The sequence below is a fragment of the Morchella sextelata genome, assembly GCF_020137385.1.
Source record: "Morchella sextelata strain SCLS chromosome Unknown scls_25, whole genome shotgun sequence".
Classification (NCBI taxonomy): Eukaryota; Fungi; Ascomycota; class Pezizomycetes; order Pezizales; family Morchellaceae; genus Morchella; species Morchella sextelata.
In genome coordinates, this window is record NW_025408640.1 from 883,771 (window position 1) to 908,386 (window position 24,616).

General features: G+C 43.6%; 4 protein-coding genes across 4 annotated transcripts; 1 reads left to right on the forward strand and 3 right to left on the reverse strand.

Moving 5' to 3' along the window:
- Positions 1 to 3,851: 3,851 nt before the first annotated feature.
- H6S33_008172 (uncharacterized protein) lies at positions 3,852 to 4,007 on the reverse strand (the record flags this gene model as incomplete). The annotated part of the gene is made up of 1 exon (XM_044839529.1): positions 3,852 to 4,007. One exon carries the CDS (start codon positions 4,005 to 4,007, stop codon positions 3,852 to 3,854), a length of 156 nt encoding a protein of 51 aa, XP_044688363.1.
- A 5,855-nt stretch (positions 4,008 to 9,862) lies between these two features.
- On the reverse strand, positions 9,863 to 11,015 carry H6S33_008173 (uncharacterized protein; the record flags this gene model as incomplete). The annotated part of the gene is made up of 2 exons (XM_044839530.1): positions 9,863 to 10,730; positions 10,876 to 11,015. 2 exons carry the CDS (start codon positions 11,013 to 11,015, stop codon positions 9,863 to 9,865), a joined length of 1,008 nt encoding a protein of 335 aa, XP_044688364.1.
- A 3,846-nt stretch (positions 11,016 to 14,861) lies between these two features.
- On the reverse strand, positions 14,862 to 15,167 carry H6S33_008174 (uncharacterized protein; the record flags this gene model as incomplete). Its single annotated transcript, XM_044839531.1, has 1 exon — positions 14,862 to 15,167. One exon carries the CDS (start codon positions 15,165 to 15,167, stop codon positions 14,862 to 14,864), a length of 306 nt encoding a protein of 101 aa, XP_044688365.1.
- Positions 15,168 to 21,422: 6,255 nt separating this feature from the next.
- On the forward strand, positions 21,423 to 21,611 carry H6S33_008175 (uncharacterized protein; the record flags this gene model as incomplete). Its single annotated transcript, XM_044839532.1, has 1 exon — positions 21,423 to 21,611. One exon carries the CDS (start codon positions 21,423 to 21,425, stop codon positions 21,609 to 21,611), a length of 189 nt encoding a protein of 62 aa, XP_044688366.1.
- Positions 21,612 to 24,616: the final 3,005 nt, after the last annotated feature.

The following is a 24,616-nucleotide window of genomic DNA, read 5'->3' on the forward strand; positions in this document are numbered from 1 at the left end:
GTGAATTCCTCGTAGTCCACTCTAGAACATCATAATCATCTACCATTATTATTTTGGTAACCCGAAAGCCCATATATATATACCTACCAAGTGGTAAACACTCTCGCTGGTCAGGCGGGTCGTAAACACCAACATTTATAAACACACTATCCCATACATGAATCTTCGCCCAATAGATAGGCCCAGTTATCAACGTTAGTGCTTACATAGGTAGCGTTGATGACGAGCACGGGCCAGAGCACTTATAAATTAGAGGCGGCCGGCGGTGAAGATTCGACTTGGGCGAAGTATGTATAGCACCGGCCTGGTAAAGCACTCACTGAGCCTCATATAAAAAAACCGCATGATAGCTAACCCTATTTCAACTGCTTTCATAACATTAGGCCCAGTCAAAGAACATAACACATATACATGGAACGATGCTTACAAGTGAAACAAGCTAACCGGCCTCATCATGACCACTAGGGAACTATGGATACCCCTGGAGGTATATATATTGAGTTAGAGTTCCGGCAGTATTATATTACTTGATGAAGCTATAGGAATTACGTAAAGAGGTAAATAGCCTATACTCTTTTGGAAAACTCGTCTATGTGTTGTGTCGTTAACTACATGTATTTAGTGGTTTACGAGAGACTAGCGCATACGTATTAACTACTAGTAGTACTTGCAGGCGTTTCCTCGGAGGTCGTTGTTAACATCCCTGCAGGCGGGAAGGATGACATTCATCCCGGCTACATGCCACAAGGCTCTACCCCAGACCAAAGCTTAATTCGACGTCCTCATTCTTGTACCCCCAAAGGGATACCGTATTCATTCGTGTTATCCTGCTAGACCACATGCAGTATAGATATATAAATTTGATAATCTCCAGTCTTGTACAGTGACGTAAGGAGACAGATATAACAGAGCATCACAGAAAACTAAGCAAACATGCGTTTCTCTTGACTTACATACATATATCGGGGTGGGCTGCAGCCTGTTTAGATCTCGTGCGTAGCTAAGATCTCTTGGCGCCAAGATTTGGAAGTGCACACCCTTTATTGGTCAATCAGGAGAAGGCTGGGCACGAGACAGGGCTGCAGCTTACGTCGTATCCCTTCGTCTGGCAAAAAATGCTGCCCACCCCCCAAAAAGCAAATTTTATATGTGGCTTTACTAACAGATCCCGTTATCTCTCTTATCAAATAATAGATCTCCCATACAAATCTAATTCCTGTGTTATAGGGTGGGCAGCATTGCCAGACGAAGGGATACCTAGTACGCCTAATACGGATGTCTCTGTGTTATTTCTAGGCATAGGATTGAATTAAAAAAAGGAGACTCCGGTGCATTAATATTAACAATAATAGAACGAGATGCTAAATTGCTTACACGAAAAGGGGAAGGTATTTGGCTTAGTGATACCAACGTATTGCAATGGCTGTTAAATACGGTATTCCATATCTTTACTTTGTTGTTTAACATAACATGTACATAAGAATTCAGCATCTCTATTCTATTTCTTTCATATAGTCAACATGCACAATATCGTCACTGTACATGTGGGGATTTTCTATGACCCGGATATATAGAGCATTGTATTATAATTGAGTCTTTAACAATCGACGGTTTGTTAACCTCCGACCATTCTGACACCACCCAAAAAGAGAAATCGTACACAATACATTGACGGAAAACGACAGAATTTTGAACAGAAATCAAGAGCCAAAGTCGTTGACGGTCAAGGTTCCGAAGATGTAAAACGGCATATAAATATATGTCCGCCGAGATATAATTAAGAATATTAAAACTTTCGTCCAGCGGGATCTGTTACTTTCTATAGCACCAAATCAGGAGATCGGTACGAGCCACGTCATCTAGTGTGGTTAGAAGTTTAGAGTTTGAGGAAGGGGATTACGGCGAAACTTGAATTGAGAGATCGCACTCTATTAAGGAATGTTAGAGTACTGGAGGTGAAAGGTGGAATTAATGCCTCAGACGCTGAAGCATGAAGGAAATGATTTATGGGAACAAGAGGGTCCAATGCGCGATATATCTCCGGAGGTGTGCTTTTTCAGAGAGCGTGGCGGAATCTAAGAATTCGATATAGTGCCACTACTTAGAGAGTTCCCATTATAATAAATGATAGTTCGTCCTCTGTATCTTCATTGCACTTACAAAACAGGGGTGACTTATTAGTCGATCACGTACTTGGCAGACTTTCTCATGATTAGTTACGCACATACATACTATATACCTATCTAGCTGAATACCCACCTTGGTACTTATATACCCTTACCTCCACATGCTGGCTTCCGACCTGCTCATATATATATAGTTGGAGCATACTCACCGTTAATTCTAGCATCTTTAAGCCGATGGGGTTCCACTCGTGATACAATAATGAGCTCTCATATGCTCACAACTCTTAGCATATTAGAATATCCAGTATATTATAGTATACGTAGTTCCAATCGCAACAGCAAACACTTACACAATATATAGTAACGACCACATATTATCGTACTATTATGCTCGGAGGACAGAGTATAACGAAGTTCATTCTTCGAGTTTGAGTTGTGGAAGATATTAGGAAGTTTACATGAGTTTTACTCCTGGGGTTTCTTTCGAGAAGGTTGTTTGTTCCACGGTTCTATAAAACGTACCTACCAGGGAACTGTTTCCAAGTACTTGTTTTATGGAGGTTAGCACACACTTCTTGGTACGTGTTTTGAGAAATAGATACGGCGTTCCACTCAGTTATCTTATAAGCATCGGCGCGACCATTACTCATATTTCTCTATACTTTGTTTGGGGGCGGTAAAGCTCGGATCGAGTGATACTCCATGATTTACCGCCGGTGCCCAATCATTGCTCCATATTAGACCCCATGTGCTGAGAGGTCGGGATTTTAACTTGAAACAGTGCATAGCGAGTAGTGTCCTCTAATAGCCCTGTAAATGGGTCGGTAAGTGCATCATTTAGTCAACTATATTTCGTCGTTGCGATTAGGAAGAAGTTTTTGTGTAGGGAAAATCGTTTGTGAAGTAGTTTGTTTTCTGTGCTTTTTATTGGGGAAGTATGGTCAGTCAGGTCTTAGTTAGGGAACCTGAGGTCTTCTTAATTTACACAATTTGGTGTAGATCGAGTATCTGATTTACCTATTAGCACTAGAATAAATAAATATATATCAGGAAGGCATTGTGTCAAATTTGATCACAAGGAAACTTTTATAAGTGAAGTAAAGGACTTGTTACTATAGTATTTTGGGAGGCATTGGTATTAAATTAATGAGAGGACGTTAATTAGGAAGTAAACATGAGTGTAATGTTCATGAGAGAAATGGGCAAGGATAGTAATACTAGAACCGTACACTGATCTAGATCTAATTGTAAATTATAAAGAGAACCGGAAAGACAATTATTCCTGATCAAATCACCTTACACTCCTCATCGGCCAAAATCCTCACGCCAACTGTAACAAAACCAAGAATCCCAGAGGAGAACACCAATATGGCAATAAAGGGAAGAACCTTCCTTGTATGTTTCAGTCTCGTACCTAGGTCTAAGAACGCCTCATTGTGTGCCGCCGTCTGACATTGGGGACGAGGTAACTTCATGATTGAATTCCTTAACTACAAAAACGCTTGAAGACTTGGGTTACCTAATATCTAGATAATAGTGCCAACGCGATTTCCTACATGGCTCTGCCCCGGATGAAACTTGGTGAGGACGTACATTATGATCAATGGAGCGATCAAAGTGCAAGCAACGATAGTGCAGAGAGCAGAAAAGATATACCTCTGGGTTCGTGTTTTCTGCAACGGTAAGAACTCGGCCATGATTCTAGAGATGGCAATGAAATACGAGTCATCCAACCTTGATTGCCGTGCCGCCCAATTGGCCATACGCCACCCCTACCTGCCCAACAAGGAGAGGATGATTCGTGCTACTTGCTGGAGCTAAAATACCTTGTGTTGAATTACCCTCTTCCGAGCCTGAGCCACCATATTGAACTAAGAACATGGTGGGATATTGAGGAGTACATAGTAGTGCGATGAGATTCAATAGCGACATCAAGATGTAGGGTACCACAGTTAATGCATAAGCTCCGTATCCCAAGCGATCAAACTGGTGCTCCCGCGCGTGATAAACCTCAATTGAGCCGTAAACAATCTGGGTGATAGCCATTAATGTCTTGAGTATACTGTAATTACAGGAGATTTCGATGTCTGAAGACCCTTCGGTAGCAACTAAACGCACTCTATGACTCGACGTTACTTGCGAAATCATAAGACGTGAGCTTTCCGGGTATTGGCCGTTAATATGACGTTTGGGGTATATCTCTTCAGCACCGCTATGATGGTTAGATACTCTGACACACGCAGAAATAATTTATCAACATACCTGAGCCGAGGGACTACCATACATAGCGCCCCCGCTTTATGAGCGACTTGAAGTGGGTTACTCCCCAAGCGTGGCATGCTGGCCATAGACTGTAAAGCCATTAATATTCCGTAATATGGCATAAATAGTGCGCTCAAAGACATGAATAGGGACCATGATCTACTGTAGCCTGGCGGTATAACAGTAGCTGCGTGTATAACATAGTTGAAAAGTATAAATTTAACGACATCGGTCCAGCCAGTAGGTCTACAAACTAGGTCCCCCTTGCTTCCATTTAGTACCGTATGGTCCGAGGATGACATAGTAGATACTTTCACGCTTAAAGAATCCTTGGGGGGGGGGGGTTGATTGGGACCAGCTCGGCCTATTTAATTAGCAGTAAGTCCACCGAGGGAGATTCTAATGATATTCCAGAATAGCGGAGCAAAGATCATGTTACTCGGAATTTTTGAGATGTTCCAGTTATTTATGCAGTATGATCTACAACACCTTCTGAGTGCTCGATCTTCAGCATTTTTACACTTTCGAAAGTGCATTCCTATCTCACCCACGGGGCCTGATTGTCTTTCTCTGTTACAAAGCATCGTATTTACCTGGGCTTCAGGGTATATGGTGGATAGATTAAGGGGCTGATAAGGGAAGAACTAGGTGGGATCAGTCCGGATGAAACGAGGGCATAAGCTCAGCAGTATAAAATACCTATAGTATGGTGCGAACAAATACCATTTGGACTCTGATCAACATCATCTTTTCCCTACTGAGAAATCTCGCGGCGATGTCATAACTCCTAATTATTGCACCTCATGTCTGCAGATTGTTCCAGATACGATACGTGACATGGAGTCTTTATACGACCAAGTGTGAGAAGGTTTAGGGGATCTTACATCAGCTTATGTTGGTGAGCCTTTTCTTTCTTTTTCTTGTGCTTCTAACAGCGACAGCTGAACCTTTTAACCTAGCCTTGCGTCTACAACAAATTCAGCTATAAGCATATCTGGGTGGTGATAGAGATTCTTCCAGTGAAGGTGGCTGTGAAGAGTTTCGTCAGATTTGTGAGACGGGATACTTTCTGTCATGAAGAAACCATATGAGAGTACTTTAGGCACCGACAGTATACTATCGTAAGATCTTAAGAGGTATCCCTTAAACCGTCAGGCCAAATTAAAATAACAGGATCCTAACGCAATGTGGAAATCATGATGTGTAGAACGCAGAATTTGTGCGTGGGTTGTTGTTGCATCATAGAATCTATCACACATTATCTAAGCACCGAATTTATGATGGATTCTGTCGTTGCTGTTCCTGTAGGCGTTCCAGATATCACAATTTCCACATTACATTAGGATCCTGTTATTTGAATTCGGCCTGACGGTGTAAGGGATAATATACAAGAAATGGTTACAGAGTAGATTCCTATCCAGAGTCCGGGAGAGCCGGTCCGGAAAGTACATATATGAACGAGCTCTTGTCCCCTCCTCTCGACTTACCTTCGAGTTTGATGATTACCTGCAGTTGAATAGGATCATTCCCTCCACAGATCAATAGGTGTCACGGCAACTCAAGATCGGGAGTTGACATCGTATGTAGGTTCAAAATATTGTAATCCTTGGTACTTGAGTGCCCGTAAATTCTAAAACCAGTATGCAATCGTTCACCCGCTGGAAACTACACGGGTAATATATTTCACTGGACCTAGCCTAAAGAATCTTTGAAGGTGGAGGACCTAACCTATGGGCCTAGCGTACCCGAATTAAGACCCTGGCTGACCTAAAATGGGGAGACCAATTGCGAAGCCTGGTGACAAATTCTCCGTAGAAAGTCTAATTCTCCCCCGAGCTTCTACCAGGTATGCACCATGTGTGCCACCCACGTAAAACCCAGCCATTTATTAGAGATTCAACTGGCTACATAGGAACAACTTTATCAGGGAACGGTTAACCTCTAAACATGCAGCAGGGTGAAAGAAGAGATAAAGATACCATATACGAAGCTTTTTGTTGGAGTCTTGGCTCACAACTGCTCACTCGATTTTCCCAAGTCTCTCTCGGAGCAGGGAAGACAAGAGCAGACCAGTACCCTCATTTCACATGACGAAATAGTAGGCACTCATCTCGTCTGGATAAACGTAGTGGGGAATGATAGATCATGGTTCGTTGATCATTGACAGGAGCGGGAAGAGAGTTGTAATCCTCGTCCTCAAGGGGGCTCACCCTAGCGGGGGCTCACCCTGGCGGGTGTGTTGCTGTATCTATATCTCTTTCTTTCCTATCCTTCTTACCTTCTAATAAATCATCTATCTATTCGTGCCAACAGGGAACGCTAAACCGGAGGTGGCGCATATGCTCATATATACATATGAGGCACTAGGTTATAAGCTGCTGATATATACAGGGGATATGTTACAGACACTACAGGCTGCGGCTGAGTAAACGGGTATATTCCGGAGATACTTACCATTATACCAGCTGGTAAGAGATTGCTCTAGCTACTAATCTTATTAAAGACCGCAAGCTATCCGGCCGCCCTTGTATTGTGAGCGTTACGATTATATATTGTTTAATTCTCGTTTCAAGAACTGGACCCTAGCTAGCTAGTCTAGAGTCTAAGCTATACTTTTTAGTTTAAATTCTAGCTTCTTAGTCTGAGTTTTGACTTGCGTGAATTGAAGCGCAGATTCTCTTGATGGCAGATCCTCTTCAGAGTAGACGAAAGTTCCCTTAACTCATATATCCTTCCACCTACCTTTATGTACCTACAATCTAGAAGACTGTATAATAATTTAATTATGTATGGAACGGGTCTGTTTTCGAATTTCAAGCGGCCATTAAACCATATAAGCTTCTAATAAGCCAGATATTAGCCTATTTTAGGACTCTCATACATAAGGCCGCACTAGCGGCTATTTTAACAACCGATTTTCTAGATAAGGTTTAGAACAAGCTTATCTGGCTCTATCCTTTAATGGCGGAGTGATGTAGTATAGGACATGTAGAGCGACTGCCGTCGTCCCGTCGCCATGATCAGCCATATCCGGTAAAGCCCATAACCCGATAAACTTTAATTCGACACCGTTACCCGTGATCAAGTACGGCGTTGCCAAACTATGTACATGTACGTATCCAATTTTTACAGGATAAACTTTAGTTAAGGCTGAAATGATAAGACGTTGTTGCTTATAATAATTGGGACCCAAACCTTTATATACACCGCATTGATACCCGGCACTAGCATCGACATAGGTACATGTACTTATTCATCAGGCAGCCAGCTCTTGCCACGCAAACAAAGATCATCGCCGCTTAATCTCGATAACCCAACTCGTTAGACCATCTTTCCCAACGGTTTTGTCCCGAGATACGAGACGAAACAAAACAGAAAAGGCCTAGTCTCGAGACTTTTCGAAATATACGAGTGATTGTCTGTGACCTTGATATCAGGGTCAAACTCTACAGGTTTTGCTGGTTTTCCCCCGAAAAAATACCCTCGTGTAAAAAACCCCATTTTGTGGAAAATTCGTTGTGTAAAAAGATCTTACCGTGTATGAATGATGACCCAACCCCTAACCCTAAGTCTCCCGCACACAGCCCTCCTTCTGTAATTCACGAAACATCCTCAAGTATCGTCTTGTTTTGTATTGTGCCCATCACTAGGTTTGAGTCCGATATCCTTCAATCACTCCTATAATTAACATGTTTCTTGCGATCGAACATGTCAATAAGAGGGGATTTTCATTGTTTTCATTTCCCGTAAAGATATCGATTAGTAATCAGAAAGTCTCGTCACTCTAAAAATTGATCTTTTAAATACAGTTTCGTAGGATGGGTCATTACTCAGCACCATTGCTCAGTTCTTACTTATATATATATCCTATGATCTCAACAAGCTTCTATCAAGGTCAAGAGAGAGAGTGCGCTCAAAAAGGAACACGCGTGTAGGCCTTAACGCTTCGCTGGTCACCACTGGATACAGGCTTTGCAAATCAGATGACTACAATGAGAGGATGGTCTCAGGGCTATGTAAATAAATAGATGGTGTCTTCTTGACATTCGATACTTAGTACTGCATGCTCCAGCTAGTAAAAATCAGGTTAGGATAAAGACCCCCCTCCGCCTTCGGGTATAGATATATACAAATTACTCTAGCTTAGCTGGTATGAGTAGTAGAAGTACTATCAGTAGGCTCTGTGATCTACGTCTCATTCCCAAGGAAGAATGCAATACTTCAACCACGCTCTGAGCATACGGCTAATGAGTTAAACAAAAAAAAAAAAAAAAAAAAAGAACCACGTTCTGATATTCAGTCCAAAATGATCACTCGAGCGAGTGATTAAACATGATTCCCACTTGAGAATGCCACGCAATTACCCACAAATAATTTTGTAATTTGGATACACTTGATGTGTGCAATGCAAAAAAATGCTGAATAGTCCTAGTATTATGTATCTACTTTGATCTTAGTTTAATTCACTCCCGATAATGAAGATCTAACTTTTCTTTCGCTATAGGCTTAGAAACTGTATAAAGCTTGGATTAAGCTCGTACCAGTCGTACCTGATTCATTCGTTGGAATTCTCAGTCTATCCAAAGGCTGTTTTAATAGATTCCCCCGGTCAATTAGAGTGTGTCACGCCACGTTTTCTTTTTATATATACTAGTAGTCTTGGCATTATTTACTAACAGCGTTGCCACCTTGACACGCTTATCCACGCTTTTACCCATATATACCAACCCAGCTTTCCAACCATTCGATACCTTTCTTGACGATTCTACTTTGTAGGGTATAGGTCAATCTGTCGAGGGTAGTAATATCGTCGGTAAAATCAGCCATAGACACCAGACATCAGCTGTACATGCGCGATTCTGTATGGGGAGGGGATAATTGATGAGTTTACTGTATTCGAGTTAGTTATTCGATCTGGCCATCACAGAAATCGTAAAACTAAATGATTGCGAGGTTCTCCTCTCATGCCCGATCGCGACACATTTCCGGACGCCTCCGGTGTATATATAGTATCGACAAAGTTTAGCAGGAACGGTAATTTTGCGTAACGGCCAGTCGATTCTAATTCTCGAGGCCCACACCGAGGGGATAGGTACTTTGAATCTTGAGCTTTCTAATTATGTAATAATCTCTTTCGTATCTATTGTTGTTTTCGAGTTATAATTATACTTGTTTAGAATAAGTTACCACAAGTAAAATCTAGATCTGCTTAGAATCATGGTACTTTTATCACACAGCGATACGTAAGGCCTGTTCTTCCTCATTACTAGCGGATTTGTTATAATGGGCATATTCATCATGATGGTCTTGGATCTCAGGGTTTCAGACCTGGTCTAGTATTAGTGGCAGATAGGTCGATCATGATCGGATATGTTCACCCAAGATACATTCGAAAAACAGACACGCCCCACTCGATTCGTTATCGCGTAATTGAAATCATTATATACAATCACCCCATAATTCCACACCATCTCCTAACAATCCTCCTCCTCCGGCTTCCTCCCATAAAATACCCATCTCTTTACATACGAATGTACCTTCCTATTCCTCACCTCCCTCTCCGCAGCCTTCACTACCTCCTCCGCCTCCTCCATCGGCATACCCAGCACCCTTGTGAATAGCGCCATCCCATACGCCTCGAATCCCGACTCCGCGTTCAACTGATAATACACGCCCAGCTCCTTCTGTTTCTTATCCTTCGCCCATGGCCCCATCGGCACCTTATACAACTCCGTATGCACGCCCTCGAACCCCACCTCCGCCATCATCCTCCCCAGCCTCGGCACATCAACCGCCTTCCCAAACTTCGCCACGCCCTCCGCAAACAGCTCGTTCCAGCGCCTCATCGGGTTATTCGGCGCAAGACTCCCGTCATCACTAAACATTGAGATCTCATACTCGTCGACCTCGCAGTACCCGCCGGGCGCGGTATGCTCGAACGACTGCTCCACCAGCCGCCTCCAGTCACTGATGCTGCCGTTCAGGCAGCGCAGATGTATAAAGTCGAACTTCGAACTCCAGGTCCACTTTGACTCCGCGTCCTCGATCTGGAACTCGGCGTTTGGGGGCACCCACGACGGCTGGATGGGCGAGAGGTCGGTGCCGATGACGGTCGCGGACGGGTAGTGCTCAGCCATGTCGATGGCCCAGATGCCGGTGCCGGTGCCGATGTCGAGGATGCGCTGCGGGTTGGAGAGCGGCGCGACATGGAGATCGCCGTTGAGTAGGAGGAGGTTGATGTGGTGGACGATGTCGAGGCGATCTTGCTCGGTCTCGTCGTTCGGGAGGGGATACTGGCCCTCGCGGTAGGCGTGATAGCGGCGGCCGTTCTCGTAGCGGTAGCTGTGTAAGGGGATGAGCGGTTAACTTGGTTTATTCCGGGAATGCGGGCGTGAGGGGGAAATGATTGAATGGAGGTTGAGATCGTTCTGTAAGAAAAACGGAGCAAGCGCACTAAAGATCAACAGCAAGGGGTGGATGGACTCACGCATAGATACTAGAACTAACCGAAGCCGTTGAACCCTTCGTACTACTATCATAGCCCTCGTCGGACGATGAGTCTGACCTGTCATAGACGGGGTCGACTTCAATTGAGGAGTGCGGGTTGGTAGCAGCTATCTCCGACATATTTTTTTCTTTCTTTCTGTTTTCGCACAGTTGGATGAATGGCGGTGGCAGAAGGAAAATTTTGGGAAGCTTTGATAGGGAGGGTGTGGTCAGGTTATGTAGTAGTACTGAGGAGGGAGCCGGGAACCGAAGTGTCGGTGTGCCATGAGATGTGGGACGAACGCGATCTGTGCGTGACGGTAACACCGTCCACTGGTAAGTTCAGCGCCGGGGTGTCTTAAACTACATCACAGCAGATACACATTCCACTCTACAGCTGCAGATACTAAGTTACTCCTACTGTAGAGTAGAGTACTCTAGCTCTAGCTCAGTACCTAGTAGAGTACCCGCTGATATGCATATGTATGTATCTGCATTCATAGGGACAATCGACGGCAATTAGCGACATGTGATACGTTAAACTCTAGTACGGTTGTGCTACTTACCTACCGCAGTACTTGACTCTGGTCTAGGTAGTGAACTCTGCTAGAAACTCTACATAGAGTACGTAGTTTCTGTAGAGTACTCTAGATTACCTTGCAACCCCACTACTCTAGAGTACATGACAGGGATATCTTTTCCAACGATGACGCCTGTTTGGTTTGGTGCATGGCTAGTGTAGATTTTCTAGTCAGACACGAACAGATATCAGTCTCGAGGAAATGATAGAACATATTTGGAACATCACCCATGGCCGAGATAACATGGCATCCGAACCAAAAGCCCCCAAATTGCACTTCTACGGTAACTCCCGCCATCTCCCTTCGCATCGGAGAGCTCTCTAGCCCACAATGTGTATCACCTGCTTCCGGCACCAGCTTACCCAACAATTTGTCTTGCATAGACTCTTCGCAATACGTTTTACAGAGGGTGGTAAAATTATTGCGAAAACAGGGGTAAGCGAGTGCGCTAAAAAAAGCCTAGCGAGTATCAAATTTTGAGTGGCGAGTGGTGAATTTTCTACAGTACAATATCTAACAAGAGTTCTAGCAACGAACACCCGGTTCCTCCAACGAACGCCTGCACCAACGATCACTCGGCCCTGTTCCAGCGACGAACACCCGTTCCAGCGATGAACACCTGTTCCCGACGACGAACACCTGTTCCCGACGACGAACACCTGTTCCCGACGATGAACACCTACCTTCAAGTTACCACCTGGTATGACCCCCATTGGCAGCAATGACTGCCTCTATCCGCTCTGGCATATTGTTGATACATCTGATGATGTCCTCCTCAGTAATAAGATCTCATTCCTCAAGTATTGCCTCTCTAATCTCTGCTCTTCCTCTAGGTCTCGGTCTTCTATCATGCAGGTGCATTTTGAGAATACTCCAGATATTCTCAATTGGATTGAGATCAGGAGAGAAGGCAGGCCAATTAAGAGACGGCATTCTAAATTGATTTCTGATATTCTGTATATAATTAGTAAATGATCATTAGCAATCCGCTGAAATGTCCAACCTGCATGCCGAAGAGCTTGAACATAACATCTCTTTCTGTAGCTGACATCCTCTATACGAATAGACACCATAGCGAACAGCTGAGGGAATCAATACAGGCAAGAAGACATAGGTGAACTGATTGCTTTTTAAATCTCTATTATTATTCTATATACTATAACACGACAAAAAAAAATTTCACTCCGTAAACCATTGAGGTCCTCTACCCACCAATCACAGCACTCGCCACCTTCCGGCCCCACAGCACTCGCTAAACCCCTGTTTTCGCAATAATTTTACCACCCTCTGTACTGTAGACTGGTACCGTAAAATCTGAGAAATTTCGTTGCGCTGCAGCAGGGATGAATGCGCATATAGACCTATCAGCGGCAGACTTTTAACGTCAATCTGCAAGTTTTGGTGTAAAACATCCCTCCTGCAGCGCAACGAAATTTCTCAGATTTTACGGCACTCTTCCATCAACCCAAAATACTTACTTTCCCAACTAACCTAATTCCTTACTCTCTAAGCCTACATATTGGTTTTTTATCGTTCACGAAACTAAGTAGATACTCTAAGTAGAGTTTAACCCTCCGTTCCGCCAACCCATATGGGAGGTTCGGGCCTATCCGCATTTCCCCAACCAGTAATCCCTGGCGCTGGTTCCGAACTAACCGAACTCTTCCTGGCACCTCCGCACCTGCATGAATGGTGCTCTCAAATCCGGCAGTCGCTTAGAGTATATGTTTTAAACGCGCCGTTCCCAGGGAAACCGCCATATCAGCAGGTGCCTCACGGTCGAAATCCGTACCTACCCTCTAGCGTACCTACAATATGTAGGTGAGATGGAGCTTATTATGCAACGCTCCCAATAATCACCCACAGGAAAGAATTCCTCTCTGGCAATGTAGAGTAGTAAACTCGCGCGCAAAGTAAAACAACGTGGGCGTAAATCACTGGCTCGCTGCTCGCGTTTCGTCCATCAAAATCCTACAAAACTACCCTACTCTGGACTAGGGAATCCGCTAAGGCGCGGATCTTATATCATATTCCCACTACCCTGTCAAAGTGTCTCGGCTATGGGGTTGCTGGGGTGACATACGACTATTTAACCGAGCGAAATATATCTACCTACATACTTTGGCGTTGAGGAGTTGGGGAGAGTAGGAATTGGTGCAGCAGCAGGGCTCAAGACAAACCAAGTTCATCACAAAGTGGTGCCAGGGATCAACTAATGTAGATCATGGCATTCTAGACCCAAGTAGATCCTCTCGAAAAACCTGTTAAATGCCAAATGCAAGAGTGACGATGTCGGTGTTTCTTGAACGGGCAATCGCGCCACACCAGCGCTTATCCGCCGTCGTTTTGGAGGGGGTGGGGGTGTGCGGGTATCTAGACATGTAGAGTATGGGGTGGTCCGATTATATTATCCAGTGTTTCTGGGTGTGTAGAGTGACCGGGGGTGGTGGGGGAACAAGCGCATCAATCATCTCACTACAGTGGAGTCCCGATAGTAGCATTCTCGATAATAGTATGTCCTCGATAGTAGCATATATTTGGGCAATCCCAAACGAGTTGGTACAGGCAAATTTATTCTCGATACAAGTACATGTATATTCTCGATAGTGGCACATGAAAATCCGTTTCCGACCATATGCTACTTTCGAGACTCCACTGCAGCTGTACTGACCGATATACCCACGATGATGAACATTGTCTCTCCACCTCAGTGATTAGTCACGATCATATACATGTGTAACTTTCTCCTGTACCCTGGCGTTATCGTACCGAGCTGACCCCTGTTCCCTACCCCCCCGCCGTAAACCCTTCTCAGTCAATGATCGCGGCTGGACAAATGGAGGAAGGAGACGATAAGCGCACGCCGCCTAGCTGGAATGGGAATTGGCAGATTACATATCCTTGTCATATCCAAACTACTGAGCAGAGAGGAACAGGTCGACCAATTCCCGTTTTGGTCTAGTCTACCTAGATGCACTCCCTTGTACTACCGGGTGTGAATTCGCACACTATTGCAAAACATCATATTATACTAGTAATGATATAATAGAGACGGTGACGATCCACTGATGACAACAGTTATGCCTAGGTTCTGCCAAGTACTTACGAAACCTACCTACACATCTAAGTACTCCAAAGAAGAAGAGTTAGGGAACAAGTACAAGACATGCCAGCTCCCCCGAGCCTGGTATTCAAGCTCTGGTGCGTACTAAGACATGTGTACTCGGGGCAGGTAAAAAGTACCGGACAATGCAAGAGTTATGCGGTCTTAGACAGGGGTATAGGACCGGGGGTTCGATTGGTTGGGGCGGCGGACAGATATCAAAACCCGTGGAGAGAAACAAGTCTCGAAGGAAAACACTTATAGAAAAAAATACAGAACTACTTAAATTTACTAACTAGTAAACTACCAGCGGGTGTGTCCTCCATCTGCCTCTATCACAGCAGCGATCCGTTCTGGCATGGTATCTATACACTCTAACAGTTCATCCTCCGTGATCCTATTCCACTCATCCGTGATGGCAACCCTCATTTCATCCACCCCCTTAGGATGGGGAGATCTCATATTTATCCTATTTTTGAGTAGATTCCAGATATTTTCGATAGGATTGAGGTCTGGAGAACAGGCAGGCCAGACAAGAGAAGGTATATTATAATAATCACGGTGTTGTTGATTGATTATTGCCTTATGGGCAGGTGCATTATCCTCCATAACCACAATTCTGCCACCCTCGTGGGCTATGGCCTGATTCTCCCAATACCAGAAAAGCTAAAGAACAGGTTGTAAGATGTGGTGGTCTCAAGGGGACAAGTAGCGAGTATTCAGCAGGGTGCGAAGGGGGTAGTAGAGGTTGGTATGGGAGCCCATAATAAGGGTCCTGAGGGACTCTAGCGTGGTAAGGGTCAACGGGATAAGGGAAGCAGCGGCGCGGTGGTCTTTTTGAGTAAGAAGAGGAAATAATATTATATAGTAATAGACAGCGTAGGTACATAATACGTTGCGTATCAAAAGAAAGAAGAGAAAGAGAACAGAAACGAGGGTGAAACCTCCTAATATACCCAAGGAAATCTCCGTGATAACAAATCCAAAGTGACTCATATGCTTACGATCAACAGAACTCGATAGAATCCAACAGAACCCTTCTGACTAATCCAACTCCTCGTAACCTTGTGTATTCACTAATCGATCCATGAAAGGTGGATATAGGTAAGAGCTGTGATCGTACTCCAATTCCTTCTGTCCCATAGCATTAGAGAAGTTTTCTTGCCTCCTAAAATCCCCCCACATATCATTAGAGTTCTGTTTCTTGACTGTTGGCATGATACAGTCCTCTTCGTACTCTTCACTAGGTCTATGCATTACCCACATGTTACCTCTTGCACCCCCTAGCCAAACATAACACCCATCGGTCCAAATAACGCGTCTCCAATCATGTATCCACCAATGTTGATGGGCTAAGGTGAATTCAAGGTGTCGTTGTTTGTATTCAGCCTTTAAAAAGACCTTTTTGTGTGCAATTCGGTAGTGATAACCTTCCTTTTCACAGGCGTTCCATAGAGTCCTCTCATTTGCATTGATGCCGCAAATCTCAGAAATATCTTTATAAGTTTTCAGCCTATTTTCTGCATTTAAAGTTGCGGTAAAAACAAGACATCGACGCGCAGGAGTGTCAATTTTTGTGGGCTGGCCAGTTCTCTTTCTCTAGGGGGTCACTGGTTGTGAACAAATCCGCTGAACTATTGTGATGCCGAGGTTCTGATCTCTCGCAATTCTAGCAAAAGTCCATCCAGCATGACGAAGGGCTTGCAAATAGCAACGCTGCTTGTAGGTAGTTTCTTGGATTTTAACGGCTGGCATTTTCTAGACTTGAATTCACAGGCAGGTGGTAATGGCTTCACTGTTCACTTCACAGACGCATTCATCTATACTCATGATGCCAACCTTAACAGGTAGCCAGTAGTTCTCATGAACCAATAGAACTACTTGTAACGGGGGTCCTTTCTGACAGAAATAAAAGCGGATAGAATAAAGACGGTCGTGCAAGATAGACAATCAGGTTTCAGATTATTCAAAGATACTATCGCTAGAACTCAATAATCTTTAAGGGCTCTGCTACCGATAAGAACTTGATATTTTTTTTTGATGAAGACTGGAGAGAACAGGACTGAAAGGCGAGAATGAACATGAGTACTTATATTCCGAAGGCCTCTATTCTCTACTCCTAACTTCTTACTAAGTTCCGGTCGAGCCTTTCCTCGGTGCCGGAAACAATACCACCGCTACTCCACTTTTCTCTAAGCGTCAGCAGGTGTTTCCGATGCCCAAGGCAACCACCCTTAGTCAAAGTCTTTGTAACACCTGCAGCCTTGGTTGCCAAACAACCGGGGGCTGCATGAATGAGCTGCCGCTCAGATGTAAGCTTAATCATTGCTGTAGAGCTTTTCGTTTATTGTAGACTTCCCTAGCATGGTCTCTGCCCCTTCGGGGGACATACAATACGCGGAGGATACAGAGGATCACTGGGCAATCAGAACTTCACTCTGGCTGGTCTTCTAGTCACTGGCGAAGCATAGACTCGTCAGTCATTGCTCCCATGAATAGATCCCCTTCCTAGCACCCAGAATGTAGTTACTCTAACAGCTGGTAGCTAACCACACTGCCGGTACTTGCATATCACTGTGCAACTGGTGTAACGGCAGCTATGTATTTCGGTTAGGTGATAAACTGGAACGAGAAGCGGAGGTATTGTGTAGTGGGATTAGGATTTGTAATTGGGATTTCTGTTATGTTCTTTTAGTTTCTGTTATGCGGAGGTATTAGTCATCATCGGACTATGGTTGGATATATAAGGAGGCGTTGTCTTGTGTCTTTACCTGTTTTCTTTCTTTCCTTCTTTCTTTACGCATATGACGTGGGTCTATGGACGAGAGACTATAGTGACAAGGAATACAACCGAGGCGAGAACGTAGGAGAAGATATTCGTAACTTATGGACTATAGGGCAGTTCTGTTTGATCTGGTAATCAAACTGAACCCTATGACGTAGCGTAGAACAAGAATAATATTTGTGGAATAAAATTCAGAGGTTGTGTAAAGAAAGAAGGAAAGAAAGAAAACAAGTAAAGACACGAGACAACGCCCCCTTATATATCCAGTCATAGTCCGATGATGACTAATACCTCCGCATAACAGAAACTAAAAGAACATAACAGAAATCCCAATTACAAATCCTAATCCCGCTGCACAATACCTCCTATTCCCGTTCCAACTTATCGCCTGACCGAACTACATAGCTGCCATTACAACGCAATCTCTGTATTCTACTCCACGAATATTATTCTTGTTCTACGCTACATCATAGGGTTCAGTTTGATTACCAGATCAAACAGAGCTGCCCCATAGTCTATAGTCACGAATATCTTCTACTACGTTCTTGCCTCGGTTATTTCCTTGGCACTATAGTCTCTTGTCCATAGACTCTCGTTATAACTGGCTTCTAACAATAACTCTGAGCATGTAACCAGGCCCTGTGTGTATTCATACGCCAGACAGTTGAAATGGCTCCATTACACTACTCGGGCTATACCCCTGTCTAAAACCGCATAACTCTTGCATTATCCGGTACTTTTTACCTGCCCCGAGTACGTGTGCTCGACCCCCAAGAGTATATGTGGTGGAAGTCTCGGTCCCGGTACGTGCCGGATACTAGAGCGGAGTAGGAGTAGATCAAACTTGGCTGACTGTGTCGTATCAACTAGGTTTTGGGAATTTGGAATTGTTTGAGGAATTAGGAATAAAGTTTATTGCATTTGAATGTAGTGCATGATTTGTCACTCGTCACAATAAGGTTCATGATATCTCAAGGGTGCATTCATTATTACTGCTTGAATTGGTATGCCATGGGGTTTTGTGCAAGGTTTTGGGCCAATTGCAGTATCATTTGGGAGTCTGAATCTATTTTGACACGCTGAAGCATGGAACATGATGCCGGTTGTGATCTACTACCCTATTAACCCTACTCGAGACGAAAAAATGATTTATTGTACATATATATCACTTATTCAATGGATTTATATGTTCCCGAAAAAATATATCATTTTGACTATTGTTTTTGAGTTAGTTACTGAAAGCGCCAGTATTTACAAACATGTCAGTGCCTGAGTATAACCCTAGTGGTTTTCTAAAAATCAAGATTGATCATTCAAATTCTTTTCTATCTTATATACAGGAGGTGTGATATGTAGCTTTGGTGTTATAATTAGGGACTTTTGGTAAAGCAAGTTGTCCACGAACACTGCTCGTAATTTCATAGCGTTTCCGAAAACGACCAATCTTACATACCGTACAAAAATTTGAACTTTGTGTGTTTTTGTCTGATGTACAATAGTAGTCATGTTTAGAAACGTCATACAAAGCTAGGGTATCTTCATATGGTTGGGGTTAATTGCTGTCCTGACACAAGTATCTAGTACACCACGGAGATAGGTATTCTTAGCAAATAGATATATATGTAGGAGGTAAGAGAGGATTCCTCTCCTCTACTCTCTTTATACAATTAGATCTTATCTCCCTTGCGAGTGGCCTAATATATTTGGAGTGCAGATTGTGTAGGTTTCTTAGGACCGGCACCATAGAGGTGCATGGAGAGTGTATGCGAGAAGGTTTCATGCAAACACCCATACTGTCAGAAAGGTGGCATTCGGGCTAATATTGAAACCGTTCAGCTGCTGAAACCTGAGTGTTTACCATTATCTCAGGTCCCAATGCTCAAGGGTTTACAATCGTGCAAGTCATCTTCAGGACGAACTGACTTCGTTCATAGTCAAGCCTAAGTTGATGCCGAGCTATCAATATCCTCAGATTTCCATTCCTAGCGGACATTGCTCGCCCTGAGCACCTACCATATCTGGCACCGTCAGTGTATACCACTCGCACCTAGCTCCGCTCCAGGAGCGACTACCTTTCCGACACCGCCAGGAGATATGGCTTATGTCTGGAGGGCACTCGACAATGCTCTGCTCGCCTGGACCGCCATGGGATTACCTCCCCCTCTGGGGATACTAGGATGGAGTGATCCCACCCACAGCACCTATGGAACTTTTGCTTCTTTTCATTATGTCAGTAGTACCATACGAGTACTTCCCAATGTTCTCACAGTTTTCTTGAATTATCTCACCACACAAGGAATGCTCTCATGGCAGGGCGAACTTTCTCACAGAATGGCGAACTTCCTCACGGCATCGTAAATACTCCCGCGAATGCTCCCGTGAGTGCTCAGACAGATGCTCCCATGAGTGTTCCCAGAACACTCATCAATGCTCACAGAGTTGAGGCATTCGTCATACCCACACAAGGTGAGGCAACCCTCTCTTTGCCCCCTTTCGATTGATCCGCCGTCATCAAAGGATAGGAAGTCACCGGTCCCTCAAATCATATCTAACGTGGGTATCCTCAATGCCGCTGTACGGTCAGTCACGGAATACTGATATGAGCACTGTTCTGTATACTTGTGACGACTAGCCAATATTTGATGGAGGTATATGTTTCTGTCGGTTCATGAAAGACATAATTAGCCTTGAGATCGAAGCTATAGTACGGCTCACCTGAAAAGCTCAATGTCCATACATAAGCAGCAAACATGGACTGACATTGCCCTCCTGGAACAAGATTGCTAGATAGCCAGGCTCAGATACTGAGTGGCTGAAACTTTACCTCTGTAACGGTGCCATTTCAACTATCTGATATATGAGTACACACAGGGCATAGTTACATGCTGAGAGTTATTGTTAGAAGCCAGTTGCACAGTGATATGCAAGTATCAGCAGTGTGGTTAGCTACCAGCTGTTAGAGTAATTACATTTTGAGCGTTAGGAAGGGGATCTATTCATGGTAGCAATGACTGACGAGTCTATGCCTCATCAGTGACTAGAAAGCCGGCCAGAGTGAAGCTCTGATTTGTCCGGTGATCCTCTGTATCCTCTGAGTATTGGAAGTCTGCCGATTTGTTGCAGGGACTATGCCACGGAAGTCTACAATAAACGAAAGCCCTATAGCAATGATTAAGTCTCCATCTAAATGGCAGCTCATTCATGCAGGCCCCAGTTGTCTGACAACCAAGGCTGCAGGTATTACAATGGCTTTGACTAAGGGTTTTTGCCTGGAGCATCGGAAATACCTGCTGGCGCTTAGAGAAAAGTGGGGTAGTAGTGGTATTGTTTCCCGGACCGAGAAAAGGCTTCACCGGAGCTTAGGAAGGAGTTTGGAGCAGAGAATAGAAGTCTTCGGAGTATCAGTACTCAGGCTCATTCCCGCTCTTCAGTCCTGTTTTCTTCAGTCTTCATCAGAAAGAAAACCAAGTTCTTATCGGTAGCAGAGCCGTTAAAGATTATTGAGTTCTAGTGATAGTATCTTTCAATAATTTGCAACCTGATTGTCTATCTTGCACAGCCATCTCTATTCAATACTATTCTATTTCTCTTAGAAGAGACTACCATTACATCATATAAGTGGACGATATCCTTGTCTTTTACTAGTCTATTGAATGCAAAAATCACGTCAGACTCCAACTCCATGCTGAATTCGAAATTACAGAAACTGGCACAACTGGACACTCAGAATCCACTTGATCCATACTAAAACTGGCATAATACTTTCACAGGAAGCCTATCTCAAGTGTGTATTTATCAAATAAAGATTCGATGAATCTATATATCTAGCAACACCCATTGATAATAATATTCACCTGCAAAAGAGAACAGAAGAGGAGAAAATTGATGATCCAACAATTAATCAGTCGAGTATCGGTTCTTTGATATATATAGTAATCGGCAAAAGACTGGACCTCATCTACACCGTTACCATGCTTTCACAATTTTCTTCTTATACTACTAAAGCCCAACTAGCTCCAGTCCATCATGTTCTTTGTTACTTTAAGGATACCCTGGATTGGCCACTCTTTTACACCAAAATGCCACCAACTACACTCATCGGCTTCAGTGACGCAAGTTATGCTTCGGACATCGATGATCGCCGCTCATTTACCGGCCACTGCTTTATGCTAGGGGAAGCCCTCATTTCCTATCGCTCTTATAAGCAGCTCTCCATTGCCATATCTACTACTGACGTAGAATACATAGCTCTTTCGGACACCAGTTGACAACTGATCTGGTTAAGGAATGCGATACAAGAGTCTCAAGGAGATGAGTAGCGAGTATTCCGCAGGGTATGAAGGGGGTAGTAGAGCTCGGAGTGGGAGCCTGCAATAGGGGTCCTGAGGGACTCTAGCGCTGGTAAGGGTCAATGGGACAAGGGAAGCAGTGGTGCAGTGGTTTTATTGAGTAAGAAGAGGAAATAATATTATATAGTAATAGACAGCATAGGTACAGAAGACGTTACGTAAAGAAAGAAAGGAAAGAGAAAGGAACAAGAAACGAAGGCGAACTCTCCTAATATACCCAAGGAAATCCCAGCGATGACAAATCCAAAGTGACTCATACATTAACGACCGACAAAACTATATAGAAGTCAATAGAACCTTTCTGACTAATCCAACTCCTCGTAGCCCAGTGTATTAACTAATCGATCCGTGAAGAGGAGTTAAAATGGGAGCCAGAACTTTCTTTTATTCTTCATGGTGATAATAATAGTTCTCTTTCCTTGGTCCGGAATCCTGTCTTTCATAAAAGATCTAAACATATTGATGTTCATATTCATTATATTCGGGAATAACACAAGGATAAACTGTTTGAGTTGGAGTACATTTCTACAAATGAAAACATAGCGGATTTATTTACAAAGGGATTGGATAAAAGCAAACATGTTTTATTTTCTTCTACTATTCACTGTGGCTCACGGAGGGAAGTCTTGAAATAGTACGCTCAGCACATTTCATAGTATTGGAGGATTCTCATTTGTCATCATGAGTCATGGGTTTTGACTCATTCTTTCTCTGGTATTTATTAGTCATGTCTTTCTATTATTTATACGGTTATGATTCACTATGTTTTGTGTTACCTTTCTTTAGTATAAATATGGGGTATTCCCCCCTCTAGTTAGTTGGAACAACATGCTCAATTACTACCCTTCTCTACATACATTTTCTCTATCCTCGAGCGCTACTCTCAGGACTTTTCTTCAAATAGGTGCCGTGGAAATGCTGTGATGGGAACTTAGGAAGTTTACACCCAGCGCAACTCTCGATCCTGTTGTGTTTGTAGCAACAGGCATTACATTGAGTTCCATCTAGGCGAATACTGATCATGATAGAGCTCCAGATTTCTCCCCGTTTATGAAGTTCGTGGTAATATCTGGCAGTCGATATGTTGTTTCAGCCCATTTTTGAGTGATATCTTGGGCTTGTGGATGTTCGGAGCCCAAGTTGAAGCGTAATGGTTATGGAAGACATGGGTTAATTCTGTTTGAATGTGACTGAGGTCATGAGAGAAGAGATACATCGCACTGAAATGAGGGTGATTGGGCCAAGAGTCGAATTCAACGAAGTGAAAGAGGAAGAAAGACCAACAAGGCGTGAAGCGTGGCCGGCTGGCTATATATCTTCTGGATGTAAAAGCCAAAGCAGACTCCATTAGTGTTTAATATTGCACTCTATATTATCAACACGGCGAAGGTAACTTCTGGCCCAGATTTCTCTAGATATAGCCCAGTATTAGCAAGACTATATATATAATTCATACGAACAACGACTATACGGCCAAAGTCCCCATTCTTTGCACGTTTATCAACAGCCTTGCTTGTGTATCTAAAAGGTCTAGCTGATGTATTTTCTATCTAGACGACCTTGCGAGTGTGATAGTAGTTACCAGCCATCGAGGAATGAATGACTTGCTTCGTTGACGTACAACTACTATTCAATAAGTTTGTGGGAAAGCTTAATAGATAAAGGCTCCGTTTACTTCCCTGGAGGAGCGTAGACCTTTCTCCCAGGGTGAGTTCTTACTCATAATTTCTATTGGTGACAAAAGTAACCGTGATCATCCAAGATTCTATTTAACGATCTCATCCATCCAAGGAACACTACATTCGAGTTTGTGTAATAGTAAGGATACAACGCGCTGCTTGGTGATGCCAAGACCTCCGAAACCGAGTGATATTCTGTGGTACATGCTCTCAAGGGGTGTAGACTCAACAGTAACATAGAAGAAGGGTACAGTTCAATTTCCCGTTCGGAAGAAGCTCGAGAATGCACACTCCTTGTACTCTAGTTTAAGCAACCTGCCCACAGGAGGTGCAGTGACTATTGATATATTCAAATTCCGCAACATGCTGTTTTCGCTGATCAATTTGCAATGTGATACTCGGCAAAGCCATTGTAATATAAGCATATCTGTGATTTTGAAAAACAGAAACGGTATCAGGAGCCTATTACGAGTTATGTAAGTAATGCTATGTATTAGAATCATAGGCTTACGTTGTTTTGAGTGCAAGGGCTGTTCAAATCTTAACTTAGTGCGCAGGCATACTCGGCGCGCTCAAAATAGATTTTACTAGGAGGGGATACTGGACAAGCTATACTATACGTGGTTAGAGAGCACAAGAAGCATATATGTAGTTGTCTTTAAGGGAGCTCTGTGTTTCTCGAGGAGGGAGTAATTCATGCGCCCTTGCCTGCACCGGTTGTGATGGCTAGAAAGATCGCGGGAACAAACCCGTAAAAACATCTTTACACCTAATTAAGTACCCTTAAGCTTTCTCGCTCAGTGCATCTTCTCGATCCCCTAATTATATTTGTAGCCCTACTAATGATTACTAGTAAAAATCGCTTTTTCAGTTGCTCCGGTCCTAATAAGAGCGAGTGGCAGAGCTAGGTTTCTTCCGTGTCGCAGGTCATGCGAGAGGGTTTCAATTCCCTTGAATTAGCGGGATTTCCTTTTGTTTTACCTCTTCATATCGTCTTTGTAGCTAGCATGGGTTACTGTCACGCTTGTGTCTTGGCATAGGTGTTAACTTAACATGTACTTAACCGCGTCCTGCGGCCCCACCTTGAATAAACCATCATCTTACATGCATACTTCACAGTGGTAGCAACACCTCGCAATAAAAACTTTTTTCGAAGCGTAGCTTCACCAGAATAATCTGAAACACTCCCCTTTGGTGATTGATCTACATATCACTTTCATCAGTTAAGCTTCTCTTTTTACGTGA